This window comes from Manis javanica, chromosome 15 (genome assembly GCF_040802235.1).
Source record: "Manis javanica isolate MJ-LG chromosome 15, MJ_LKY, whole genome shotgun sequence".
NCBI lineage: Eukaryota > Metazoa > Chordata > Mammalia > Pholidota > Manidae > Manis > Manis javanica.
The window spans coordinates 61,992,481-62,017,402 of record NC_133170.1 but is presented as its reverse complement, the minus strand read 5'-3'; the positions used below and the strand labels follow the sequence as shown (position 1 = coordinate 62,017,402).

The window sequence follows — 24,922 nt, the reverse complement described above, 5'->3', positions numbered from 1 at the left end:
GGCAGGGAGACGCGGCGTGGCTGGTCACTGGCCAGGGAGGGTGGGCAAAGATCAGGGCCCTGGCTTGTAGGAGGGCCTGGCCCCTGAGCACATGTGTCGGGGCTGCTGTCTGGGGCCCGGAAGGAGCCCAGTTCTATCCGGCCGGGTGTCCTGGTCGCTGGGCCCCAGTAGGAGGCGGCGGCCCACTCAGTGGGACAATGGGCCTGCGTCCTATCAGACAGAGTTGCTGAGTCCCGGAAATGGACTCAGGGAGGAGGGCCTGGGGGACAGGGCCTCTCGGCCTCTCGTGGGAGTGGATGCGTAGGGTGGGGACTGCCGCTTTTCTGGAGCTGTGGCCCACAACGGCATCCTTGCGGGAGCATGGCAGAGCTGAGGGATTGGTGTTCCTGCTCATTCTCAGGGGGTGGGCTGGGGCCTGAGTAGGGGTGGACTCCCGGGTGCTGCGGAGTGGGGGGAGGGAGCCAGGTGCAGGCAGTGCTGCTGCTACCCGGGGCCCGGCTCCCACCGGGGCCCGGCTCCCACCGTGGTGGCGCTTGGCAGGGTGCCCGTGTCTGGTTTGAAATCAGCGCCACTGGCCCAGGCTTGCCCAGGGACCTGGCAGCAAGGAGCTGGGATAAACACTGGAAAGTTGGAAGGGCTTCCCAAGCTCACAAGGAGCCCTCAGTTGTAAACGGAGGGCATGAGGGAGCGATTTGTCCTGAGGTCTGGGTGTGCCGTTTGGAGGCAGAGGGATGTCTCCTTAGGGCTGGAACCTAGGCCAGGGAGGGTTGGGTTCCCAGATGCTATTATGGCCCATTTGCACTGGACCCTGCTTTGAATCCTGGTTCCATCCGTTTATATGCTGGGTGGCCTGTCCACACCTGTGTGAGCATTCCTAGTCTGTAAAATGGGGCAATAACGGGCTACACAACACAGGCTTGGGGGTAAGGCGTGGGAGAGCTATACCTCCTGGCTCACTCTGGGGTCAGCTGCCTGGGTCATGCCCCAGCTGAAACCCTTCTGGCTGTGTGACCTCTGACAAGTCACTTCACATCTCTAAGCCCTAGTTTTCCCATCTGGCAAATGGGTGCTCCCTCTGTCTCCACCCTGTAAGTTGTCGTGTGGCTTGAGGGGCTGATAAATGGTCCCTGCCTACCCCTCACAGATGGCGTGGCCTTGGGGAGGTTATGGAGCCTCAGTTGCCTTGTCCCTACAGTGTGAGTGACCATGGATGTAACTGAGGGGAGGTGGGAAAACAAGACAAACCGCGGGGTGCCCTGCGTGCATGGACTGGCTTGGGGAGGATCCTCAGTGTAGACCACGGGCTTGGATTTAAGTTAGCTACATCTTGGTCTCCACCAGATTTTCTTCTCTTCTGTGTTGTGAGCCCTCCTATTTTATAGGTGTGGAAGCCCTGGCCAGGTAGCGGGAGGTAAGGAGGGCCCCTCCTCAGGCCCAGGCTCTGTCTGCATTTAGGCCTGGGCCGGGGTGCCCGGGGCTGCCTGGTGTGCTCCTGTTCTGCCTTGTTTCCCTCCAAACCTGTGCCAGGCACTCCAGTAGTGCCCGCTGTGGCCTGGGGGCCAGGCAAGCGAGGCTGACTCTCCTGCTGAGGGTGGCACTGTGTTTGTAAGTGACACCGGATGCTGGGCCAGTGGCTGGCTCAGGGCTGCTTCTCTTGGGCCAGCAGGAGCCAGCAGGGAGTTCCCTGGGTGTCCAGGCTCTCCATGCCAGCTGCCCACTGTCTGATTGTCCTCAGGCCTCCCCTGGGGACTCCAGAGAGGCTTCTGCAGCAGGGCAACCCACAAGTGTCCCCTTACTGCCCCCAGGCCCTCGGTGCCCACTTGGGTTGGCCTCAGAGCTGTGTTGTGGCCGGCATGCCCTGCCCAGAGGGTCTCAGTGACCCTGTCCCCCACCCACTGAGAGAGACAATCATGGGTGGTGGTTCAGATGAGAAGTAGTCACACAGCCACCCTTGTGGTGGGACTGTCCTGTGTCAACTGCAGTGGCCGCAGGAATCTGCATGGAGATAAAAGTATACAGAGCTACACCCCCCCCCACACTTACTTTCAAATGAGTACTTGTTAAACCCCCCAGATCTAATAATTAGACCAGTTGTCAGCCTCCTGATAATGCTGCTGACAATTGAATGCTACTGATAAACTCATTGATGATGTCTCCCAGGGGGAACTGGCTGGAGGGCTCCCAGGATCTAGTTATGTTATTTCTTAAAATTGCTTGTGAACCTACAGCAACCTAAAGACAAAGAGCATAGGCTTGGGGGCCAGACTGTCCTGGGTCTGAGCCCCAGTCTGCCCCTTGGTGGCTGTGTGCATTAGAGCAGGTGGCTAAACTCTGAATCTCAGTTTCCTCATCCGCAAAGCTGGGGCAGTGTTGGTACCTCATAGGGCTCCTATGAAGGTTAAATGCGTTGACAACATACTAAGAGCTTAGAAAGGTGCTGGCACATGCTCCGTGCCCTGTGAGGGTGCTGTGGCTGGTATTAGTGTCATCCTGGAAGCGATTGCTGTGGTTTGCCCCTGCTGGCTCATAGCATGCCCGGATCAGCCATGGGAAGGGAGGGTGCTGTGTATGACTCCCACTTCTCAGGAAACTGATGCTCCAGGCAAGGGCATACAGTTTGTAAGAGTTGGAGCTGGGACTCAAACCCTGGGCCAGATGCTGTGTGTGGAGGCTCTTTGGCTGGGTGATTCCCGGGAGGTTGCTTGCCCTCTCTGGGCCTCAGTCACTGCCTTCTCTCCTCCTGCTCACCTGTAAGGTAGCAGATTGGGATAGGGGGCTGGGCTCCTGACCTGTCAGAGGGACCTTTCTCTCATTCCTGGGCCCACCCACAGCCCAGCCCCTCTCAGCCTCCTCCTCTGAGGACTGTTTTCAGCCCCAAAGTGAGATGTGGTCTCAGTTCTCTCTCTGGAGTCACTCCTGTGATGTCTGAACTTGCTTCTCTCTGAGCACTTATTTCTTTTGCTCTGCCATCTGGGCTGCAAATTTTCCTTTCTTGCTGCCCTGCGGTAGGTACTGGTTTCCTCAGGCCCCTTCCTGCCTCCAGCAGTGGTAAGAAGGCCTTCGGGGTGTAACTAACTCATCCCAGAGTGATCTGGGTTACCCCCGCCAGGTGCTTAAGCATGGGAAATGCATTGCTGTCCAACCAAAACTGATCCAAGGGTTGACTTTTCAACAGGGGCTTCTGGGAGTGGGCTTGCAGATGTCAGTGCCCCTTACAGCTGGCAAGTAATGGAGCTTCAGCCCTTTGGCATCCCAGGAGGTCCAGGCAGGACTTGCTTTATGCCTAAGGGTTCTAGAGGGTTCCAGACTCTCCCAGGCTCAGGGTATGGGGGTCTGGGCTGATGTGAGAGGGCCTTCCACCATCTTCTTCTCTGAGGTCCTCATACCTTTCCCATGATAGGCCTCTGCTCAAATGTCACCTCCTGAGAGGCCCCAGCCTCCCTCTATCACTCCTGTCACCTTGCCACTGTCATCACCTGGGATTTACTCTGTGTCTGTCAGCTGTGTTCCCCCAGGCCCTGCACCCAGGATTTTCTTTATCTTGATGCTGGTGTGTCCCCTGCATGGGGCATTAAACAGGTGCTCAGTAGACAACTGTGCATGATTTAGTTTCCCCCACAGGCTGTGGCCCTGTCTGTCCTCTCTAGAGATTGGGGCCTTTTTGAGGACAGATGCACTTCAACTGTGCATCCGGTAGGTCACACCCACAGGCATCTGGCTGGAGACACTCGGGCCCCATGCTGGATTCATGTGGAGCTCACCTCCCTTCACCAGCTGGGGGCTGAGAGTACCGTTTGGGGCCACAGCTGGAAAACTAGGTCCTTTGAAAAGCAGTTCTTGTGTTTTTTCTCAGGAGTGCCTCATAGCACCACCTGGATAAGTCAGAGAGGTGGGGCTTGCAAGCAAGGAAAATGGGGGCCCATGGGCACCAGGGCGCAGGGCAGGAGTGCTGATAGCATCAGCTCCCTGTATTGGGGCTGACGAGGCCGCAGGCATTCTGCACACTTTGTTTATCCAGTCCTAACAACCCTGTGAAGTGGGCCGTGAGTCACCCTCTCCAGATCAGGTCGAGAGAGGGTAAGCAGCTTGCCCAAAGACACAGAGCAGCAGCTGGCACACGGTATTAACAGGTAAATGGCATTTTGTATGCAGCTGCTTCTGTAACAGGGTGACACCCAGTACTTTAGGTGAATTATCCTATTCTGTCCTCTAAGACCCTTTTGTTACCCTGTCTTGGGGTACAGTGGCACAACCAAAGAGGAGGCAGGATTTGAACCCAGGTTCTAGGGGGATCCCTCCTCAGGACAGGTACTCCTGTTTGCTGGGAATCTGGCTCAGACCTGGGGAGGGGCCTATTTCCTGGTCTGAGGGATCCCTATTCAGCCCGGATCTGAGGTCCGGATCTGAGGTCCGGAGATGCCTGCCCAAACTCTCCTGGAAGGCTGGGAGCTGCTTTCTCAGCTCACAAACTGGAAGGTAGGAGGAGCTGCGCGCTTCCTCGGAGTCGGACATTTGCATGACAGTGAGCCTTTTGTCCCTGGGTCCAGCCTCCTTCCCAAGCTAATAACCTAATTCCTGGCCTGTGATGTCATAATAGGTCCTTTCTGCGCTGGGTGGGTGCCTGGTGGACAGCTGTATGGCTGGATCTGGGCTGGTAATAAATTGAGAGGTGGTGATTATCAGGGCGGACACCCTCTCCATCCAGGACCTTCAGGAAGTGGCATTTGCTACCATCTGACCCAGGAGCCAATTGAGACTGGAGTTTGGCCCCTATGTTGAGCCACTTTGAGCTGCTTGTGAAGTGGGAGCCCCCTCTCCGAGGCCTGGTTTCCATAAATATGAGGGGAGGCCCTTGTGCTCAGTAGCTCCTGTGGTGGGACCTCTCAGAAAAAGCAGGTTCAGATCCTGGGCATGAGGCCTAACTGCACGCCTCAACCTTCTCATCAGCTTAATGGGATTCTTCAGGGGCTTGGCATCAGGCCATGTGGGGGTGAGCTCTCTGCGGATGGGCAGTCAGAAAGGGCTGGAGCTGGTGGAATAGGAGAATGGGGGACCCCAAACATATGTGCACATGTTCATACCCGGCTCCTCTGAATGTGACCTGCTTTGGAGAAAGGGTCTTTGCAGATGTGTCTTGAGATGAGGTTACCCTGGATTACAGGGGTGAGCCTTCAATTCAGTGACTGGTGTCCTGACGAGGCAGAAGAGACCAGACCACAGAAGAGACTGCCCTGTGAAGGCGGGCGGAGGCGGAAGTGACACAGCCACAAGCCAAGAACGCCTAGAGTTGCCAGAAGCCCAAAGAAGGAAAGAAGGACCCTGTCCTAGAGCCTCCAGAGGGAGAGCTGCCCCCGTACACCCTGGTTTTGGACATCTGGCCTCCAGAGCTGTGGGAGAATAAATGTCTGTTATTTTAAGTCACCAGGTTGTGGTCATTTGTTACAGCAGCCCTAACAAACCAATACGGCCAGTGACCCCTGATCTCTGGGGACGGGTCCTGAATAGTGCTGTTCCACACCTGAGCCTGAGGGTCCAGGACCGAGAGACATAGTTGGGGTGGCTGAGAGCACCCCTTTGTGCCCAGTGGTGTGGGGAGCCCCACTGGAAGAGTCCAGAAATCACCTCCCTCTTCCATACCCAAATCCACAAATCCCGAACTGCCTCTTGCCCCCTGCTAGCTCTCGTACTGGCTTTGGATGTCCCTGCTTGAGGACGTGACCTGGGAGGCAGGAGGCTCCTCAGATTCCATGCTGGTCCTCTCTCCAAGCCCCGAGTACCCCTTCCTTACATCCCTGGCTGCTCACCCAGCACCTGGGTTACAGCCATCCTGCAGCAAGCTGCCTCATTTGCCAGGTGCCCTTGACAAATGGAGGCCCAGAGAGGGCAGGCTACCTGGAGTAGGCTACACAGCCCCCCAGAGGTGTGATGGCCTTCGGTGTCCCAGCCATTGCTGATAGATGGGCTGGCAATGCAGCTCCCAGGAGGGAGAGATCAGAGCCCTGAGATGCATTGAAAGTTGTGGTGGAGCAGACCATGTAAACGTGGATCAGTTTGTGGGAGATGCTGGCCTAGTGTAACCCCAAAATCTGGCTTTAAGTAGACCTTCAGTTTCTGTTTGTGGAGTGGTCTTTGAGCTTCATCTCAGAGCCCGTGATTCTGCTCTGAGAGTGCTCATGGATTCAACAAGCATTTCCTACGCATGTGCTGTATGCAGTGAGCTGGTCTCAGTGAGGAACACAACAGATGTGGCTCCTGCCTCCATGGACCATTTGGGTTGTGGGGAGATGGGAAATAAGGCAGCAAGGACTTAGAGAATGTGGGTTCCAGATCCTAAGAAGGGAGGTAGCAGCCAGGGCTGGGGTGAGGGCCAGGATGTGCCTTCCTTTTTCTGGGTCCAGGGTGGGTAGTTCGTGGCAAGCCCTGGGGGGCTGGCCAGGTGGGTATGGAGATAGCCGTGGCCCATCTGCAGTGACCTGTGATTACCTCCAACTGGCAAGACTGGGCCTGGATCCATGAGCAGCGATGTTGGGTTCAAGGCCTGGGAGGCCCTGAGGCCAGCCTGGTGGCAGAGGTGGGGGTCTCTTCTGGGTTGAGCTGGGAGGCAGGATTACAGTGGTGGTGGGGAGCCCAGGACACAGTGGATAAGAGGTGGACACCGGAAAGGGCTTGCCTAGGTTTGCATCCACGCTCTGCCACTTGCCTGCGGTGTGACTTAAGGCAAGTTGCTTAGCCTCTCTGTGCCTCAATCTTGCCTCTCCAGGATGTTGTGAGGATTAAATGAGCTGATGATAGTGAGCGCTGGTAGTGATTGGCTGTGATGAGTGTGGGGCACTCACCTTGGGTCTATTGTCATGACTGCTTAGGACCTGGGAACTGGAAGTGATATTTGTTAATCTTTCCATGGCCTCATTACTACTTGTGGGACATTGGACAGGCTTCTTCATCCCCAGAACTTTAGTCTCCCCATCTGTGAAATGGGAGCTCTAACAAGCCTGTAGCTGCAGCAAGAAAGGGAGGAAAGAGGACAGGGATGGGGAAGTGGGGAGAAGTCAGCACATATGTGGTGGAGGTCAGGGGTCAGAGTGTCCTTCTGCTCCTCGTTCAGTACTGGACAGCCTCCAGGCCAGGAGCAGCTGCTTGCCTGCCTTACAGCCCAGGAGACTGAGGCCTTGACAGGGGTGCAGAGTGGCCTGGTCACAGATAGCACTTCTGTCCTGTAGCCTGGCTGGGCTGCTGGGACCTGCTTGAGCTGGCCTCTGGTTATCAGCCTTGGTGCATGTAGCTCAGTGGTCAGTTCTGTGTTCCTTCTGAGAGAGAGAGAGAGAGAGAGCAACTGAGCATGTGCTCGGGGTGTTCCTCCAGAAACTGAGGCTGGAGGCTCTGCTCACTCCCTGGGGCAGCGTGGGTGGGGGTGTGTGCCTGTCCCTGAGGAGTGGCCCAGGTCTGAGTCAGCGGAGAGGAGCACTCTTTATCTGCCAAGTTGCTGCCTATTGGATCCCCCATTGGAGCCTCTGATGGCCCATCAGCTGGGTGGGAGGTGCCTTCTCCAGAGTGAGAGACAGGGCAGGAGTCTGCCTGGGCTCCCATCTTGGTTCTCTTGCCTCTAGGCTGGCTCTGGGCCTCTCCTTACCTGCACAGGTTGAGGGGACCAGAGGGTGAATGAAATCTGATTCTAGAGAGATCCATTGGTCTTAGAATTTGGGTTTTAGTGGGGTTTGCTGTCTTAGGTCTCTTGTTTGCAGTTGGCAGACTCCCTGCTGCTCCTTCTGCACTTAGCATAGAAGGCTCAGGGTAAGCTTCAGGCACAGTTGGATCCAGGGGCTCAGATGATTAGATGCTCCCCATGTCCAGTTCCTGGTAGCCCCAGAGTAATCACAGCTCTGCAGCCCCAGAGAAAGGTAAGCCTGTTGATATTCCAGCCAAGTCTTGGGAGTGAGTTGTATGGCTCAGCTGGAGTTAGGCCCCTCCCTGAACCAGTCATTGGAGCTGGGCTGCTGTAACTAATGCTGATTGGCCAGACCTGGGAGGCAGGGTCAGCCTCCCCTGGAGTCCGGGATTTGAGGGTGCAGGAGGGGTTGGTAGCCCAAGGGACATTGGGGTGTGGTTTGCAGTGAGTGGTTATTGGGTGGGCACAGACAACAGCTGCTGGCCATAGCCTGCTTGCTTGTTCCAAGTGTTGGACTTGAGCCACATTGAGCCAGGCCAGAGTTCCTGCCCAGCCTCCATTTCACAGCCAGTGTGCATCCTTTTGGGGTATCGGCTGTCACTGCTGATTCCCTGGGTAAGTGGGCCCAGCCGCTCCGCTCCACTTTGTAACAAGAACCTCTCGGGTCCTCCCTAAGCCTTTGTATGTGCTGGAGAACATTCCTGCCTGTCACTGGCCATCCCCCCTCAAGATCCCCTGGGCTTTGCTGGGCCCTTTCTTGTGGCTTCCAGCTGACCACACGTCAGAAGCCACAGGTCGCACACATTCTGGCAGCCTGAAGGCTGTATTTGGATGTCAGACTGATTTATTGGGGTGAGTTTATAGTCAGTTTTTTAAAATAAAAATTGAAAATTGAGGGATGTCTTAAATCAGACTTTCTTTGCCTGAAAGGATTGGAAGCTGTGATTCCCCTGGGTCGTCATGCTCGGCGGGGGCTGAGCAGTGGCCACCCCCAGCCTGTGTCCTTGGACACGTGCAGCCCCGCCCCCCCTTCCCATCATGGGGCCAGCTCAGTGGGCAGTGGGCATCCAAACCTCTCCTTTGTCTTTGCCCCTTCCTACTGCTAGCCTGGGTCCCTCTTCCCTGGAGACCTGTTAGTCTTGCTCCCTCCTCTAACTGATAATCTAATCTTGGGGGATGCTTGCCACTCCCGGGCATTTCCTCACGGGCCGCTATCTGGAGCTCCTGGCTGCAGGGGCTGCAGGACCTTTGGGAGTCTTGATGTCTTCTCCGTCATCAGACACTGAGCTGTGGAAGCCCTCAGGCACTGAGTGGCTCATGCGCTTCCACATTTGAGCCTTGGACAGACCTGACCAGAGGGGTCCCTTCCCCAGTGACCTAGGTGTCTGGGTGGCAGGTCTGTGGGAGGCGGACCCTCCAGGGCTGAAGGGGAATGCACGGGAGGGCTGATGTTGAGTGGTGGGCTCCCAGTCCTGGACGCTGCTGCTGAAGCTGTTCGTAGCAGCAGCCACACATGTCCTCCCTCACGTGTGGTGGGGGCCATCCCCCAGAGAGCTGCTTTGAAGTAGGGATGACCCCGTACATTCCTGAGAAAGCCGTCCTTGGTCCTTGAGGACCCTGCATGTGGGGAGGAGGCAGGAGAGGCGTTTCTGGCAGCTGCACGGCTGTGGACGCATTTGCCAGATGTTGGTGCAGGGCAGTCGGTGGGAACCCAGAGGCCTGAGTGCGTGAGGGGGCGGAACTGGCAGACAGCTGGCAGAGAGAGCAGCTCTGGGCCGGGCCTGGGATTGCCAGGTCCAGGGGCCCACTGAATGGGCAGAGCTTTGGGTCAGTCCCTCCCTGTGTCCAGGCCTTTCATTCATCTCCTGAAGCCACCTGGCTTGGAGGCAGCCATCAGGTCGTAAGGTGATGTTTTTAGGAGAGCAGGCCTTGACTGTGGTCCTGTTCAGCTTGTGGCTCTGAGGAGCTGCTGTGGGCTGGGACCCCTGTCAGGGCCATTGGTAACCCTCTTCTGTGGTAGCCTTGGCAGTGGGTGCCATTACAGAGCAATACAAGCCCAGCTGGGTGCCGCTGACTAGCAATCGGGGAGGCCTCCCTAGAGGAGGTGTGTGGTTTGTTTTATTTTAAAAATTTTGAGTTGTGGTAAAATACACATAACAAAAAACTTACCCTCTCAACCATTTTTAAATGTATAGGAGTATTAAATACATTTATTTGTTCAATCATCATCACCCTCATCTTCGGAACTTTCTCATCTTGGAGAGCAAAGATTCAGTCCCCATTAAACACTAACTCCCCATCCCCCACCTCCAGCCCCTGGCACCTTCCATTCTACTTTGTCTGTGAATCTGGCTCCCTCATACAAGTGGAATCGTACTGTGTCCCTTTGTGTCTGGCTCATTTCACTCAGCAGAATGGCAGGAGCTGTGCTCTGTGGCCCATTTCCTCCTCGGTTTTTGGCTCACTCCTGCCCAGGCAGTGAAGTGGATGGGCCCGGGACCCGAGCCCGGGGTCCTGGATCAGGAGGCGGAGGAGCACTCGGAGAGCGGCAGGGTGCTGAGCCACTTGGTATGGGGCTTTGCTCCCGACCCAGCTCCAGGGGCCGCGGGTTGAGCAGTTTGCCCAGGTCACACAGCTGGTGCCAGCATCCCACCCCCACTGCCCAGACAGCAGCCTGTTCTCCATGCCCCCCTCCCGCTGCAGAGAAAATTGCCGTTTGGAAGGCCAGATGGAGGAGCTGGCTCTAATGGAAAACACGCCCCTCCCAGGGCGCCCAGAGCGTAATGAGGAAGAGCCAGGAAAAATCCAGCGTAATGTTTGTGAAATACCCCAGAGGGAGGGCACGCTGTGCGGCAGGGGCTCGGCGTGGACCTGTGACCTGGCGTGTGGGGAGGGTTTGTCATGGCTGTGGACTCTCTCTCTCTCTCTTCCTGTTAAAATCAGAAGGGGGAGAAAGGCCCAGGAGGAAGTGAATTTGAGCAGATCTGTCTGGGGCGGGGGCAGGGCTGGACGGCCCAGCTGGCTGCTGCCCAGTGGACGCAAATGTACCAATTAAATTCGAAACAGAACTGGGCCTCCTCGGCGGCCCCCACCCCTTTGGAGGCGGGTGGGGTCTGTGGGGTCTGGGTCGGAGGTTTGGGGAATTAGAATCATGCCTGGCTGCTCTCTTGCTGCGTGACCTTGGGCAGTGAGCTCACCTGTCTGAGCCTTGGTTTCCTGTTGTGTTGAATGGGGATGATCCTGTTTGGTGAGGGAAATCGGAGCCATCCCTTTGTGGGTAAATGTCTGTGCATGAGCTAGAACCCACTGATGTGAGGATGTGAGGATGTGAGGAACTGGGAGGCCATGAAGCAAAATCAGAGCTGGAGTGGAAGGTCTCGCAGTGGCTGGGATCCTTCTTAGCGGCAGGTGCCAGGGATGTGTTTTATACCTGGCGTGTTTTTCCCTGGCAGGTTGGTGTAGGCCGAGGCTGCGGAGTGGCCTCGGTCCTTGGACCTGGGCATCTGTGGAGTTGGAGCCCTTCTCCCTGTAGTCCCTGGGTGTTCCTTCCCCTGAAGGCTCTGAGGTGGGCTCAGCTCAGGCCTCTGAGATGCCAGGACCTGTGGCCGAGGATCCGGCTGAGAAGGGGAGTGGCCATGCAGCACTCCATCCGCTGAGTGACCTTGCTCACATTCCCGCCCCTCTTTGGGCCTCAGTTTCCCCATTTACAAAAAGAGGGTGTTGAGTGAGATGCAGTGCAGCTAGGTTCCCAGGCTGGGAAGGGCAGGCCCCCTTCCTCTGTCCTGACTCTGCGAGGCTCATGCAGCCCTGGGCAACCCTCTCTGCCTTCTCTGTCTTCGGGTGGGGGTCTCCTGGGTCCTGTATAAGCTCCTGATCAGAAACTTGCTCTTCCATCTGGTCAGCTCACTTCTCCAGCCCGTTTGCTCATTTGCAAAGTGGCAGTAGTCATACAAACTGCCCTGTTCCTAATGGTGCCGTCTTCAACGTCATTAACTCGCCCCCCACCGTGCCCAGTATTTCGAGGGGTGCAGAGCACTATAGCCATAGCTCAGTGTTGGGGATAAGTCTATGGGTGGTGAGCTTTCCATAAATCATTTTCCAATGTGTCTCCCCACTGGGGCCTGTTCTGACTCTGGAGTTGAGGACTGGAGGCGGTTTTCCTCAGGGTCGTCCGTGGCAGCAGGCTGGGGCTTGGGCAGCAGTGTGTGGGCTTGGGGTGCTCGGGAGTGACGGTGCTCACCTGCACCTCCGCCTTGGTGGCTGGCAGGGAGGCTGCCATAGGAATGACACTGGAATAAATGTGTGCTTGGCCCTGGGGCTTGTTCAAAAGTGAGAAGAGAAAAGCCCTGGAAAATGGAGCAGTGACGTTGATTGTCCCCCAGTGGGTCCATCGTCGGCCCATGGGGAATGGCTCCCTCCATCCCCCCTCACTCATGTCAGCTCCCCTCCTCTCCCACCCATCCGCCCATCCCTCCCTCCCCTCCATCCTTACCCTGTTGGGATGGGCCTTCACTGGATGTCAGCTCAGACCAGTGGCCTTTTTTTGTCTGACTTGTCCCCTGCGGTCACCCCAGTGCCTAGAGCAGGCCTGTACATCATAGGTGCTCAGATCATTTCCTGATTGGTCAGAATGTGGTGGACACCCCGTTTGGGATGGATTTGTCTTGCCAGGTCCCAGATTGACGGCGGGCAGGCGACACCCCTGAGAGCAGCACCCTGATTGGAATGCTGAGTGTGGTGACCCTGTGCTACTCTGGGCACTGCCCCTCGGGCATAGCCACAGACAGACGTTGGTTGGGTTCCTAGCTCTGCCTCAGGGAGCCCAGTGACCTCTGTGCCAGGTGAGAGGAACAGAGGTCTGTCTTACTCTTGCCGGCCCACCCATATGGGCAAGAAGGTGGAGGCCTTTTCTCTAGGATCCTGGATGGTGGCTTTAAGGTGTTAGGACTTACTGGTGCCCAGTGCACAGAGGCTTGTGCCCGTTGCCCACTGATGGAGGGCACAGCTGAAGTTTCCTTTAACACAGAGGCACTGGGCCGCAGCTGACCTATGGGACACTGTGCATCTCCCTCCCAGAGGAGTGGCACCCTTCCCATCTCTCTTGGAGCAAAAGCCCTGTGTGACCACGGGGGGCCCGTGCTCTCTACACTCTTTCCTTCTGGGCCTCCCTGCTCTTCCTCCCCACCTCAGGGCCTTTGCACTGGCTGTTCTTTCTGCCTGGAACACCCTTCCCCAGACATCTGCATGCTTCCCTCCCTCCCCTGCCTCCCTCCTGAAGGTTCTGTTTTTCTCCATAGCACAGTCACCTTCCAACATCCTATAAATTCCTGCTGTCTCACCTGCTAGAATGTCAGCTCTGTGAGGGCTGGGATTCGAGGGCCTGTTATTTGCTGGTGCGTCCCGGCACCCACCCCACAAAGGTGCCCATAACTGTGGTTGGCAGTGGTAAGCCACCAGGGCAGGGCATAGGAACTGTCCCTTTGCCTCTTCCCCCTGGGCCTTGCAGGCCCCTCTGGGAGTCCAGGAGAGGCTCACTGCCCACCTCCCAGGAGAGTTTCTGTGTCTCCAGACTCAGCTGAGAGCAGGATCCCTGGCAGCTGGTTTCCCATTTTTACTGCATGCCAGAAAGTAGAGCCACAAATAGCTTCCTTCTGGCTGGTGTTTCTGCAACATCCTAACCTTGCCTCCCAGAATTGCTCTGTCCTCAAGGCGCCCCTGTGCCAGCTTCTGGGTCTCCACTCTCAGGCCAGGCTGCCTGGCATGTTTTCGTTCAGTAGATATTTATTGGATGGTTGGTTACTGTGTGCTAGGCACCATGCCAGGTTCTAGGCTCTAACAGTGAACAGAACAATTATTTATTGAGGACCAACTGTATTGGGATAAATAGTGTCTCCCCTTACTCCCCCCTACACCCCATCAAATTATGTCAACCTGGAATCTGTAATGTAACCTTATTTGGAAAGAAGGTCATTGGGTATGTAATTAGTTAAAATGGAGTCATACGGGAGTGCGTGGACCCTGAATCCAGTATAACCAGTGTCTTTTTAAAAAGAGGAAAGGCCGAGGAAAGGCCCGTAATGAACACACAGACACACAAAGGAGAAAGCCGTGGCTATCTCCCCGAGGATGGGCAGAGATGGGAGGGATACAGCCACAAGCCAAGGGACCTGGAGCCACCAGGAGCTGGAAGGGGTAGGAAGGACCCTCCCCTGCTGACATGTTGCTTTTGGACTTGAGACTTGCAGGTCTGTGACAGGATGCCCTTCTGTTGTTTTCAGCTCCCCAATTTGTGGTGATTTGTTAATGGCAGTGCCAGGAAACTAGCACCCCTACTGTGCACCAGGTGCCCTGCTGTTCACAGGGCTTCAGCAGTGACTCAGAATGAGTGCATGTTGAATAGCTATTGTAGAGGCACCTCTAGATGCTGAAGAGACCTTGGTAGGGGAGACCACTGGGTCCCTGCCTGCAGGTAGGTGCCCAGTGTATCCATGTGCCCCTGCCTGGGACAGGCTGGGTGGGGCTGGAACAGACTGTGTCCCCTCGGTGGCAATCACAGCTTCTCTGAGCACCCTGGAGGGGTCTGAGGAGTGTATATGTGTGCATATGCTGGGGGCTTCTCTCCTGCCTGGCAGCTGAATTTTAATTTGGAGCCTCCCCTACCTTCCACAAGTTTGCGTGTTGGTGCCCATTAGTTCCAAACAGATTCCCAGCACGTGTGGTGTGGACAGCTGGCCTTTTGTATTCTCCGAGGCCTGGGCATAGGTATGAAGGCTCTGGGCATGTTTCGGCACTCCAGCACCTTAATAAGCCCCTGCCCTCCCCACTCCCAGACATCCCCGCTCCCCAGATCTGAATCAGGCCGCTCTCTACACAGTAAATCTGTGGGACCTGTGTTTGTGCAGCCTCAGCCAACCTGGCTGGGGCTGGAGGGGAAGGTGGGGTAGGGGCCTCCTGAGAACATTTCAGGTCCATCTCCCCAGAAACGAGGCCTCTCCCCAGCAGGGTGGGGATAGATGCAGATGTGGGGGGCTCTGGCCTCCCCTTGTGTTACTGACACTCACCTCTACTGGATAGGTTCATTCTTCGAGCCTCTGCTGCATGCCCGGCCCTGTGATAGCTCCAGGGATGCAGCAGGCAGTGGGCAGGTGGAAACCCTGGTAGTGAGCTTTCTCTTGTGGGTCTGGAAGCCTTGGCAAAGCTGCACAGTGGGTGGGAACAAGGGAACGTGGGCTCGGCAGGAATGTGTGGTGCTGTCACATTGGACCCACAGCCTGTGTGGCCCTCCTGTGTGCAGTGGAATGGCCTTTGCTGTGGGCCTCCTCCGGGCAGGAGTGGCAGAGGGCCATGCTGGAACCACTGGGTGCATGTGGGGAACCCCACACTGGACTGTGCATGCGGCTCGGAGTGTGTGGTCCTCCTCTGGTGGGCTTGGTGGCCAGAGTGTTGTGGTTTGTGGCTTCAAAATGCACGGTCTGGTAGGGCCTTGGGTATCCCCTGGTTAGGTCCTGGGTCTCTGGGGTTCAGAAGTGTCCTGTGCCACTGGCTAAGCAAGTTCTTAACCTTGCTGGAGTGTGGTCTTTTCTCCTTGGAGGCCTGAGCTTGCTTATTTGCCTTGTGGAGCACCTGCTGTTTACCAGGCCTTTAAAACATGCCTTCCCCCCAGCAGGCCCATGGAGCAGGAACTCTCATGTCCCTTCTGCAGCTGGGAAAACTGAGGCTCAGAGCTGAGGGGCCTCCTGTCCGAAGAAGAAAACCCTGTGCCTGTTAGCAGGCACTGCCCCCGCCCCTCCTCTTTCCTGCTTTCTCCTACCTGCTGTCTGCCTCTGTGGATTTGTCCAGAACAGGGTATTTCCCACTAGGGGAATCACACAGTACAGGGGCCTTTTGTGTCTGGTTCCTTTCACTCAGCATCATGTTGTCAAGGTTCCTCCATGGCGGAGCAGGTGTCAGGACTTCCTCCCTTTTGTGGCTGAACCACACTCCACTGTGTGGATGGACCACATTTTGTTTATCCACTCCTCTGCTGATGGACATTTGGGCTGTTTCCCTCTTTTGGTTTTTGTGAATAGTTTGTTATGAACATTTGTGTACATGTATTTGTCTGAGTCCCTGTTTTCAAATCTTTTGGGTATGTGCCTAGGAGTGGAATTGCTGGGTCATATGGTAATTCTATGTTTAACTTATTGAGGAACCACCTAACTGCTTCCCTAATTTTTTTTTTTAATTTTGAGTTGGCAGTAAACGTGATTGAGGTTGGAAGGATGGAAATTGGGTTTATTAAATAAGCTTGTAGTGAGTCACAGAGGTACACAATCCCCTGGCTTTGGGGACAACCTGCATGTGTGGGTGCTGAGCCAAGAAGCCAGTGGGGTAACCTCTGGATGGCTGGGCAGTGGGGGCTCATGGGTGGATACCCTGAGTCTTGAGGGAGCGGGAAGCTAGTCAGGCTTAGGTCTTGGCATGAGGAGAGTGGGGCTACAGTCCAGGATTCTCCAGGAATCACCTCCTGGCTTCTGGAGCTTGTATGCCCTGCATACCGCATCTGGCAGGGGCCTGCCATCCCCAGTGGGCATTTAGTTAGGCAAAGGAGGTTAGAATGGTTACGGGTAAATCAGACTTCTTGGCTGCCTTATGCAATGCAAAATCAAACAGCAGTTTGGAAGTCCCCCATGGTGCTTTTGGAGGAGGGGCAGGTAGTGTCACCGCCTCCTTGCTGAAATGCTGCCCTCTTCTCCTTGGAGAGGGGGCAGCTGTTTAAAGCCCAGAGAGAGGGTGGAATAGAATTGGCTTGGCCAGGGTCTGCTGGGCTTTGAGATGAGCTGGGACAAGGGGAATTCTGGAATGGGGTCCAGCCCTGGCAGACCCTCCCAAAGCCAGTTTCTTCCCTGGGCTGCAGGAGAAATGGCACGTTGCCCTTGGGCTCTAACAAGGGCAGCTCTTCCTCCCTTCCACATCAGAGCATCCTTAGCACAGGGCTGCAGCTCCTACAGGGACAGTGCTGGGGAGTGTAATAACAGGAGCTCCTGTTCGCTGAGCAGGGCTTGTTCCCATGTTCATAAGAATGACAGGGCACGTTCTGTCCTGGTAGCTGGGGAAAGTCCATGTGGGCAGCTTCCTGAGGTTTTGTGCAGATGGGCTCTGGAGTTCTTTGGCTTTTCAGTGTTGGAAGGATTGATGGCACCCAATTCAAGGATTGTTTCCTCCTTCTGTCTCTGGCTGAGTCAGAACTTTGATGGCAGGTGACAGAAACCCTAGTTGGGCTGGCAAAGGCAAAACACACAGAAGGCAGGCCTCAGCTCTCTGAAATGAATAAGCAGGCTTGGATATGCCTTCAGGCATGGCTGTCATCAGGACCTGACTCTCCGCCCTCCAGCTCTGCCCCCCTGCTTTGGCATCGGCATCCTTCTCCTGCCACATGGGCCTTCATTTGCCCAGCTTAGATCCTTGGCAGAGAGTACCTGTTCCTGACTCCTCCAGCAAAAGCCTGGACTGACTGGCTCTGATGGACTCAGCTTGGGCCACATGCCTATCCCTGAACCAGTCACTGGCCCATGAGGTGCAGGAATCTGACTGGCCAAGCCTTGATCGCTTGAATACTCCTGGAGCCTGGGGAGGGAGGATGGTTTGGGAGAGGAAAGTCAAGTCTATGGTAGCTGGTGGGGGTGAGGCGGGGGTGCAGTTAGAGCCCCTTCTAGGGGTACTCTTCTGACCCCCACAGTCTCAGGTGTCCCTCCCAGCACTCCTCCACATTAGCCCTCCCACAGATAGAGCGTGTGAGAGCCCAAACCCGCAGCCCTCCCAAGGGATAGCTGTCAGGGGCAGGGCTGGGTGATGAGGGACTTCATGATGAAATTCTGGAGAGCTGGGGTTTGTTCTATGTACCTGATCACATGAGAGGCAGCCTTGGCCATCCCAGCACATGGTAGCCTCCAGGATCTGGGCCCCTGCACACTCTTGGATTTTCCCCAGCTCCAGGGATGCAGGTGGTGGGCTGGGCCTGACAGTGGGGAGGCCTGGGGAGTGCCGGGCCCTCAATCCGGGTGTGGGCAGAGGAGCCAGTGGTAAAGTATCCTCAGCAGGCAGAAGGCCGAGAGGATTCTGGGAAGCATGGGGCCCCCAGAGGTTTCTGGGCAAAGGCAGCTTCCAACTGTGGGCTCCCTTGTCCCCTTGACTTAGGTCCTTTCTTTTTTCTGGGTCTCAGTTTCCCTGTCTGTTAAGACACTGGACTGTTGTCTTGAGATTCTTTCCAGCCTGGATGTGGGTGGTTTCTCTCCTGTGGAAGGCACTATTTACCTGCCCCCGGGAGCCCTTTGGAGCCCGACAGGCCCTTGTCCATGTCCACAGCTATTCCCTGGTGTGGCACTTGGCTTGCCAGTACCCCTGCTTCCAGCTCTGCTCCTGCAGAGGGTCACTGGGAGGCCAGGCAGGCCTGATCTTGCCTGGGGTTTCCCTGGGAGCTGCGCATCCTGCCCAAGCTGACCCGTCCACCATGCCCAGGACAGCTGTGTACCTCCCCACACTGTGCTTCTCAGGACAGGCCCCCAGCTGCCTGCCTGAGTTGCCAGTGCTTTTGGAGAACTTTGCCCTGGTGACTCAGAAACCCAAGGAGGCCCTGGGGTGAGGTTGGGTGGCCAAGGGGGTTTGGGACCCTTTGGGAACTGGTGGGGGCTGTGCCCACAGAGTTGGGGCCCTGTGCCTGCATGGCAAGGCCGTGGTTGGGGTGTGGGCACAGCTCTCCTGATGAGGCTCATGTGGCAGCTACCAGCCTGGCCCGTGGCTTTGAGGGTCCTCCCCTGTCTGCTGGGTGGGCAGGGGCATGCCAGTGGCCTGGGGAGGGCTGGGAGGACCAGCAGGCTGGCTGTTTCCCCCAGAACCAGGCATGGCTGCAGGCCCCACCAGGGTCCCTGGGGTGCTGCTGCCCCGTGGCTGACTTTATTTTCTCTTCTGGTTTTCTCTTAGGTGCCTGTAATAGGGTGGCCTGAAAGCAGATGACGAGGACTGGCTTTTAACTTCAGTGGCCATTGAGAAGGAGCTTACCAGGGCCCCAAAGCCCCTGGACACCCACTGCCATGTCGGGATCCACGCAGCCTGTGGCACAGACGTGGAGGGCCACGGAGCCCCGCTACCCGCCCCATGGCATTTCCTACCCTGTGCAGATTGCCCGGCCCCACACGGTAAGGGGTGCTCTTTGAGCCCTTCCCTGTCACCAAGTCCCTGCCCCATCCTTCTCTCCCCAAAGCCCAGGCTGGTCCCAGCCGGAGCTCTCTGTGACCCCTGAGGGCGGGTCAGGTGCCTTGGCAGAGACCACTGGTATTGGAGACCTTCCCAGGCCTCAGGACATCTGCAAACCTCAGTTCCCCGATGGAGATGGGGCCCGGCTGAGCTGCGGTCTGTACCTCTCAGAGCCAACAGTGGAATTTGTGTGCAGATGTGTAGTGCCTGCTGTACATACTTGGCTTACAGCCAAGCCTCACCCGAGCTCCTCTGTACTTCGGATTCCGGTGCCTTCCTGTGGGCCATTGCTCGAAGCCCTTCCGCTTCTCGAGTGCCAGCCTGGACTCTGCCCACTGTGGGGATGCTTGTGGCCCTGAGACCGTGAGACCCAGCATAGGCCATGGCTCTGAAGCCCTGACTGGGGGCCTCAGTGTTGGTTCTGCTCACTGAGGAGCCATTGCCTTGTGGGGGGATGGCCTGCCCACTGGGAAGCAGCATGCTCTCGGCGTGCCTCCCTGTCACCTGTGTGCCCTCGGTCTGCCCCACTCTGTCTGCCTCCTAGCAGGGGCTGCATTTTCTGCCTTCACCTCTAGCTGCATCGTGTGGCCCTGAGAGTGGGCCTTAGATTCTGCTCTGTTGGTATTTACTGGTTACTTACTGTATACCATGTCCTTGGGTGCTTGCCAGAGGGCCCTCGGGGTCCTAGGCCACCCCTCTTTAGCCTCCTGACTGCTCAGCACAGAGACGTGAGGCCTTGCTGTCACAGCTGGGCTAGAAGCTGGCCCTGCTGGCCTGTGTGTGTGTGTGTGACCTGCTTGGCCCGTGTGGGCTCTCCTTACAAGGCACTGAGAGGAAATGGCACAGGATTGTGTTTCCATCCTTGAGCCAGACAATTTTGCAGGTGAACCTGCTGGCCCATGTGGGGGTGTCTTACACACTGTGACCTCTTGAGGATTTGGGTTTCCAGGGCGCTTTGCTGAGGCATTGTGCTGAGCAGGAGCACTGTGGGGCCCTGTCATGAGAACTTCCCCTGGGGCCTTGGGAGTCTCACCAGCACCCCAGCGAGAGAGCTTGTGTTATCACCCCACATTGCAGCTGAGGGGAGCGAGGCTCAGGGCACGTTACTGGGAGGAGGCAGTATGCTTCAGCTTCAGGGTTCTGAGGCCCCGTCAGGGATGCCTCTATTTATTAGGTACCTACTGTGTGCCCAGAGCTGGGGAATATGCTCCTGGGGGTGAATCATTGTTACGTTTTGTCACCATCTTTATCGTGACTACCAGTAACAGTAACCAAATAAAACTTACTGAGCGTCGACGACATGGCACATGTCTTGCTCAGAGCCCTGTGTGTCTAGTTAGGCTTGCTCCACCTATTTACCCAGAGTTGGGTCTCTTATGCCCTCTGTTTCATAGGTGGGGAACATGTTGCGGGGGAGGAAATGGGACCGCTTGCCTAACTCTCTGAGCCTGTTTTTCATTCATAAAATGGGGTGATAAGAGCTCCTGCCTCCTAGATTCTCATGGGGAGTAAATGTACTGATTTAACGCCTGTGGCACACCTCACCCGATTTGTCCATTTGCTGTTGTTACTGTTTTGTCACGGTTACTGTGGCTGCCTCGGAGGGCTGCCTCCCTTGGGGGTCACTGGCAGATGCCTCTGGCTTCTCCCTTGTTTCTTGGCCCCTCCTCTGCATTTCCACCCTTCTCCCACCCATCTCCTTCCCTATGGGCCCAGCCTAAGGGTCTCCTGCTCCTATAGGCCCCACCCTTCCACTTCATTCCTGCCATTTGCCCCAGCTGGGCCCTCTCCTAGTCATTTGGGGTCACCAGCTGACCCCAGACATCTCCTGCTCTTTTTCCACTGGACTGTCAGTGACATAGGATGTGGCTGGACAGGACCAGGCAGGCAGGAGGCTAGGCGAGGGGTGAGTTGGAGCCTGGGGCAGCTAGGGGGGGGTGTCCCAATCCTGTGTGGTGGCAGCCGTGGGTCCCAATCTCAGAGCAGCCTGTCTCATGCTGGGGCAGCCCAGCTGGGGACCCCTACTTGTTACCTGAAAGGCAAGAGCAAGGATTCTGGGTACCCTGAGTGTGTAATTGGAGGTCCCTCCCTGGCAGCCCCCTTCCCCCAGCCTATTCTGCAGGCAGGGTTTGTGACATGATATCCTTTTCTGAGTCTTCGGAAGACAGAGGGCAGAGGAAAGGGGCAATTGAGGCATGAAAAGACAAATGCCCCGTTCAAGGGCCAGGTGGGATCCTGGGTGTCCCAGCTCCTTGCACAGTAGCTGAGGCAGGGTGCTGGGATGCAGGGGAGGGGCCTGGACACAGTGACCAGTGCCCTTCCTGGGACCCCACTCTCTCCCACGCACTCTCCCATGCACTGTCTCCTGCACTATCTCCCACATGCCCTCGTGCTCCAGGGCTGGCAGGGTGGTGTTTCAAGGCACTCTGGGCACAGGGCTGCTTTGATGGGCAGTCTCCCAGAGCTCAGAAGAACCTCCAGATGTGGCTTTGAATCCCTGTTCTTCCCGATTTGCTGAGTGACACTGGGCTGCTCATGAAGCTCTGTGGGCAGCCTCAGTTTCCTTGTCTGCAGTATGGGCATCGTGGCCTGAGCATCAGGGGCAGATGTGATGTGCAGAGGTCTTGCACAGTGCCAAGGCCAACTCAGCACACATTGAGACCAAGTAGTGATGGTGGTGATTTGATGTCCCCACTGTTACTGTGGCAACAGCGTTAGCTGTTAGTGCACTTTGATGTACAGTCCGCAGGGTCTGCTGTGAGCTTGCCCTCTGGAGGAAGGGCAGACCTCCGTAATTTTTCAGGCTTTTGGTGCCAAGTCACAGCTACCCAGCACTGCTGCTGTTTTAACGCAAGAGCAGCTCAGCCATGACGTCAAGGAATGTCCGTGGCCTTGTGCCAAGCCTGGCTTTGGCCTTGGGCCCTGTTTGCTGACTCCTGCCCTAGATTAGTGCTTATCAAACTCTCTGTGGGAAGACCTGTCTGATGAATTTCCAATTTGTCACTAACCGATATGTAGCCCTCCTGCACGTGACCCAGTTTACAGGGACAGCCAAGGCTGAGGCCAGCATGCCAGCCGTGCTCTCGGATGCCTCGGTCGCATCAGTGAGCTCCAAAGGGCCTGCAGTGTAGCGGTCCTCATGGGGAGCAGTCCTGCCCTGAGCCAGGGGTCACTCAGCAAGCCTGGGTTAAGGGAGCAGGGAACTACCTGGGCCAGAGGGGAACAGGGCACATGAGGGGGAGCAGGTGGGTCGGACTGTTGGAGCGTTGGCCTGTATCTTTAATGCTGCCTGGGTGGTCTCTCCCTCAGCTTTGTAGCTCCTCCTCTGTCTCAGTTCTTGGTACCTTGGGGACAGCTCCAGGGAATGGTTTGGGAGCATCATTCATTCATTCACTCAGCAAACACTTGTTAGGTATCTTCTGTGCTGGTGCTCTTAGGCCCTAGGAGTGGAGCTGTGAAGAGGACAGTGTCCCTGCCTCAGGCAGATGATGTTCTCGTGGGGGAACAAAGAGCAGGGAGGGATGGCTGAGGTTGAGGAGTCCTCACTGAAGTTGGGGGTCAGGGAATGAGGCCTCACTCAGAGGCAGAAATTGGAGTTGAAACCTGAAGGGAGCTAGAGGGACAGGCATATGGAAATCTGGCTAAATAATGTTCCAGGTAGAGGGAACAGCATGTACAAAAGTCCAGAGGGGGGAGCTGTCTTGACCATAGCCACTGCCACTCTATGCTCATGTGACTACAATAGCCCCCCTTGGGTCATTTTTCCTCTTGGGGTCTTCCCAATTCTTGCCTTCCTGTAAAGAGCTTCCAGGCACCCATGGGGGTCCCTGGACTCAGCCCTGGAGACTGGCTTCAGGCCCTAGGGTGGAGGTTAGTGTGGACACTACAGAATGGCCCCCAAGATGCTTCTTGAAAGGACTTTACTGGCGAGCTATTCTGCTTGGCTTCTCAACTGGGAAACTGAGGCCAGAGAGTTTGTGCAGTGACCTCCTCACACTCCCACCTTGGACCACACATACCACATGCCTCTTTCTGCCTCTGTTGCAGTTCCAGGCACCTGCCTGCTGAGGCCAGATCCTGAGGGTTGGATTGCCTGCTTCTCTGTGGGTTTGCTCATTTTGCTTTTGAGCAAAACAGCCGAGTGGAGAGAATTTTTCTTCTGGCAGGCTGCAAGCCCTGCTGATTTCCTCTCACACCTCTCTGTGTGTGTGCACGGGAGATCTTTGCGTGGCAGCCTTGCCAACATGATCCCAGAGGCCTGCTCTCCCTCCCTCGAGTCCTTTCTTTTCCCCTGCCCCTCGTAGTTTGCAAGCACCTGGTACCTTGTGCTAGACATTACAAGGTGTGGGGGATGGCTGAGCCCTTCTCTGCCTTCTAGAATCTGCCACCAGCCTTGGGTGAAGACCTAGAAGAGTGAAGGGGATCAATGGGAGGAGGCACAGGGGCGTCCTTCCCTCTGCGTCAGGCTCCCATGTTGAAGATGAGGAAACTGAGGCTCAGAGGGTTGAGTGATGGACAGGCACCCCCAGTCTGAGATCTCGCAGCCTTTTGTCCCCATGGTGGGCTGCCCAGGGAGGTCCTTCCCTCAACATGTCTAGCCTCTGAGATTGACTGGGTCCCTACAGATTCCAGTTACTCATCCTCACTAGCCCCCGGCCTCTTTATACTTGCTTTGGAGGGTCTGAAACACATACATCCCCAACACACTTACCTGGGGTCATCTTATTCTCTGTAGGAATATCTACTTAAAACAAAGAAGCCAGAAAGTGACAGAATGACTAGATTTTTATGAAAAATTAGGAGAATTAAGAAAGGTGCCAAGAATAAAATGAATCACCTACAGTCCCATTCTGTCCTAAGCCTTACCAGTCTTAGACATCACTAATTGATTGCCACTCACAGTATAACTGAGTGTTCTAGGCAGACAGAGCTAATTGATTTGAATTGATACGTGAAGCTGATCTTGTTTACTCATTTGAAAGACTTATTTCTGTCTCTTTTTAAATAACTTTTTACTGTGTCTCAAGTCAGTGTAGTTAATAATCTGAGTATATCTAAATTATTAATGTTTTTAAGTTTTTCCCAGAAGATAATGGATAATGGATGGCATTTTACTGAGGAAGGAGGGTTTTACCTGAAGCTTTTCCTTCTGACTTTGATCTGTGCTTATGTATTTGACACACAAGTGTGGGTTTTCCTTTTACAAGACGGGGGCATCTCCAGTTGGCACTGTTTTGGAACCTGGTCTTTGAACCTCACAGTGCCGCCCACCCCTCCCCTGGTGTGTGGTGCTGGGCCTTGCTGTCTCATGCAGATACCTGTTCACTTTAGTGCCTTTGGTAGACGTGTAGGCTGTACCTCTTTCCAGTCGTCTCTGCTAACAGGCAGGCTCGGGTGCCTCACTGGGAGAAGGGTGTAATCACAGAGGCTGCATGTGCAAGCGTGGCTGTGAGTGAGGGTCCAGGCACCAGGCCCACATCGCCCTGGGCCACTGCTCATTGGAGACTGGCTCAAGGAGTGCCACCTGTGAGGCAGGGCGGGTGGCCATGCCTTGCTGCTCCCGTGACTACAGACGGGCCATGCTGCCCTGTGTTGGTGGCACTCATTTCTCCACACTCTTGCTGCAGGATGTCGGGCTGCTCGAGTACCAGCACCACCCCCGTGACTACACCTCACACCTGTCTCCCAGCTCCATCATCCAGCCCCAGAGGAGGAGGCCTTCACTGCTGTCTGAATTCCAGCCTGGGAATGAAAGGTGAGGATTGACTTTCGTGCCTGCTGCTCAGAGCCGTGGAGGCCTTTCCCAGATGGTGAGACAGAAGCCCATTCTGGAGCAGAGCTGCAGGTCGTGTTACACGGTGCGGGGTTGGGGGGTGGGCTGGGCTGTGTGTTTGCCCTTGTCCTGGTGCAGCTGTGACTCGGGGCAAGATCGGGAAGGGCAGGGAAGAGCCACATGGCTCTTGGACTTCTCTGCATGGTCCTTCAGTGGTCACTGGGTATGTGGCCCAGGCAGGGGGGCGTGAC

At 56.0% G+C, this 24,922-nt stretch overlaps 1 protein-coding gene across 28 annotated transcripts in view; it reads left to right on the top strand.

Moving 5' to 3' along the window:
- NCOR2 (nuclear receptor corepressor 2) overlaps positions 1-24,922 on the top strand; it is a 200,178-nt gene that overhangs the window by 41,946 nt on the left and 133,310 nt on the right. For all 28 annotated transcript variants that reach the window (XR_005060254.2, XR_005060256.2, XR_005060255.2 and 25 more), the window contains 2 exons: positions 18,626-18,840; positions 24,526-24,653. Coding sequence is in view for 25 of the 28 variants with exons in the window: in XM_037014401.2 (XP_036870296.2) it covers positions 18,736-18,840; positions 24,526-24,653 (233 nt within the window). In the remaining 3 variants the exon portion in view is untranslated. The remainder of the gene's footprint in view (positions 1-18,625; positions 18,841-24,525; positions 24,654-24,922) is intronic.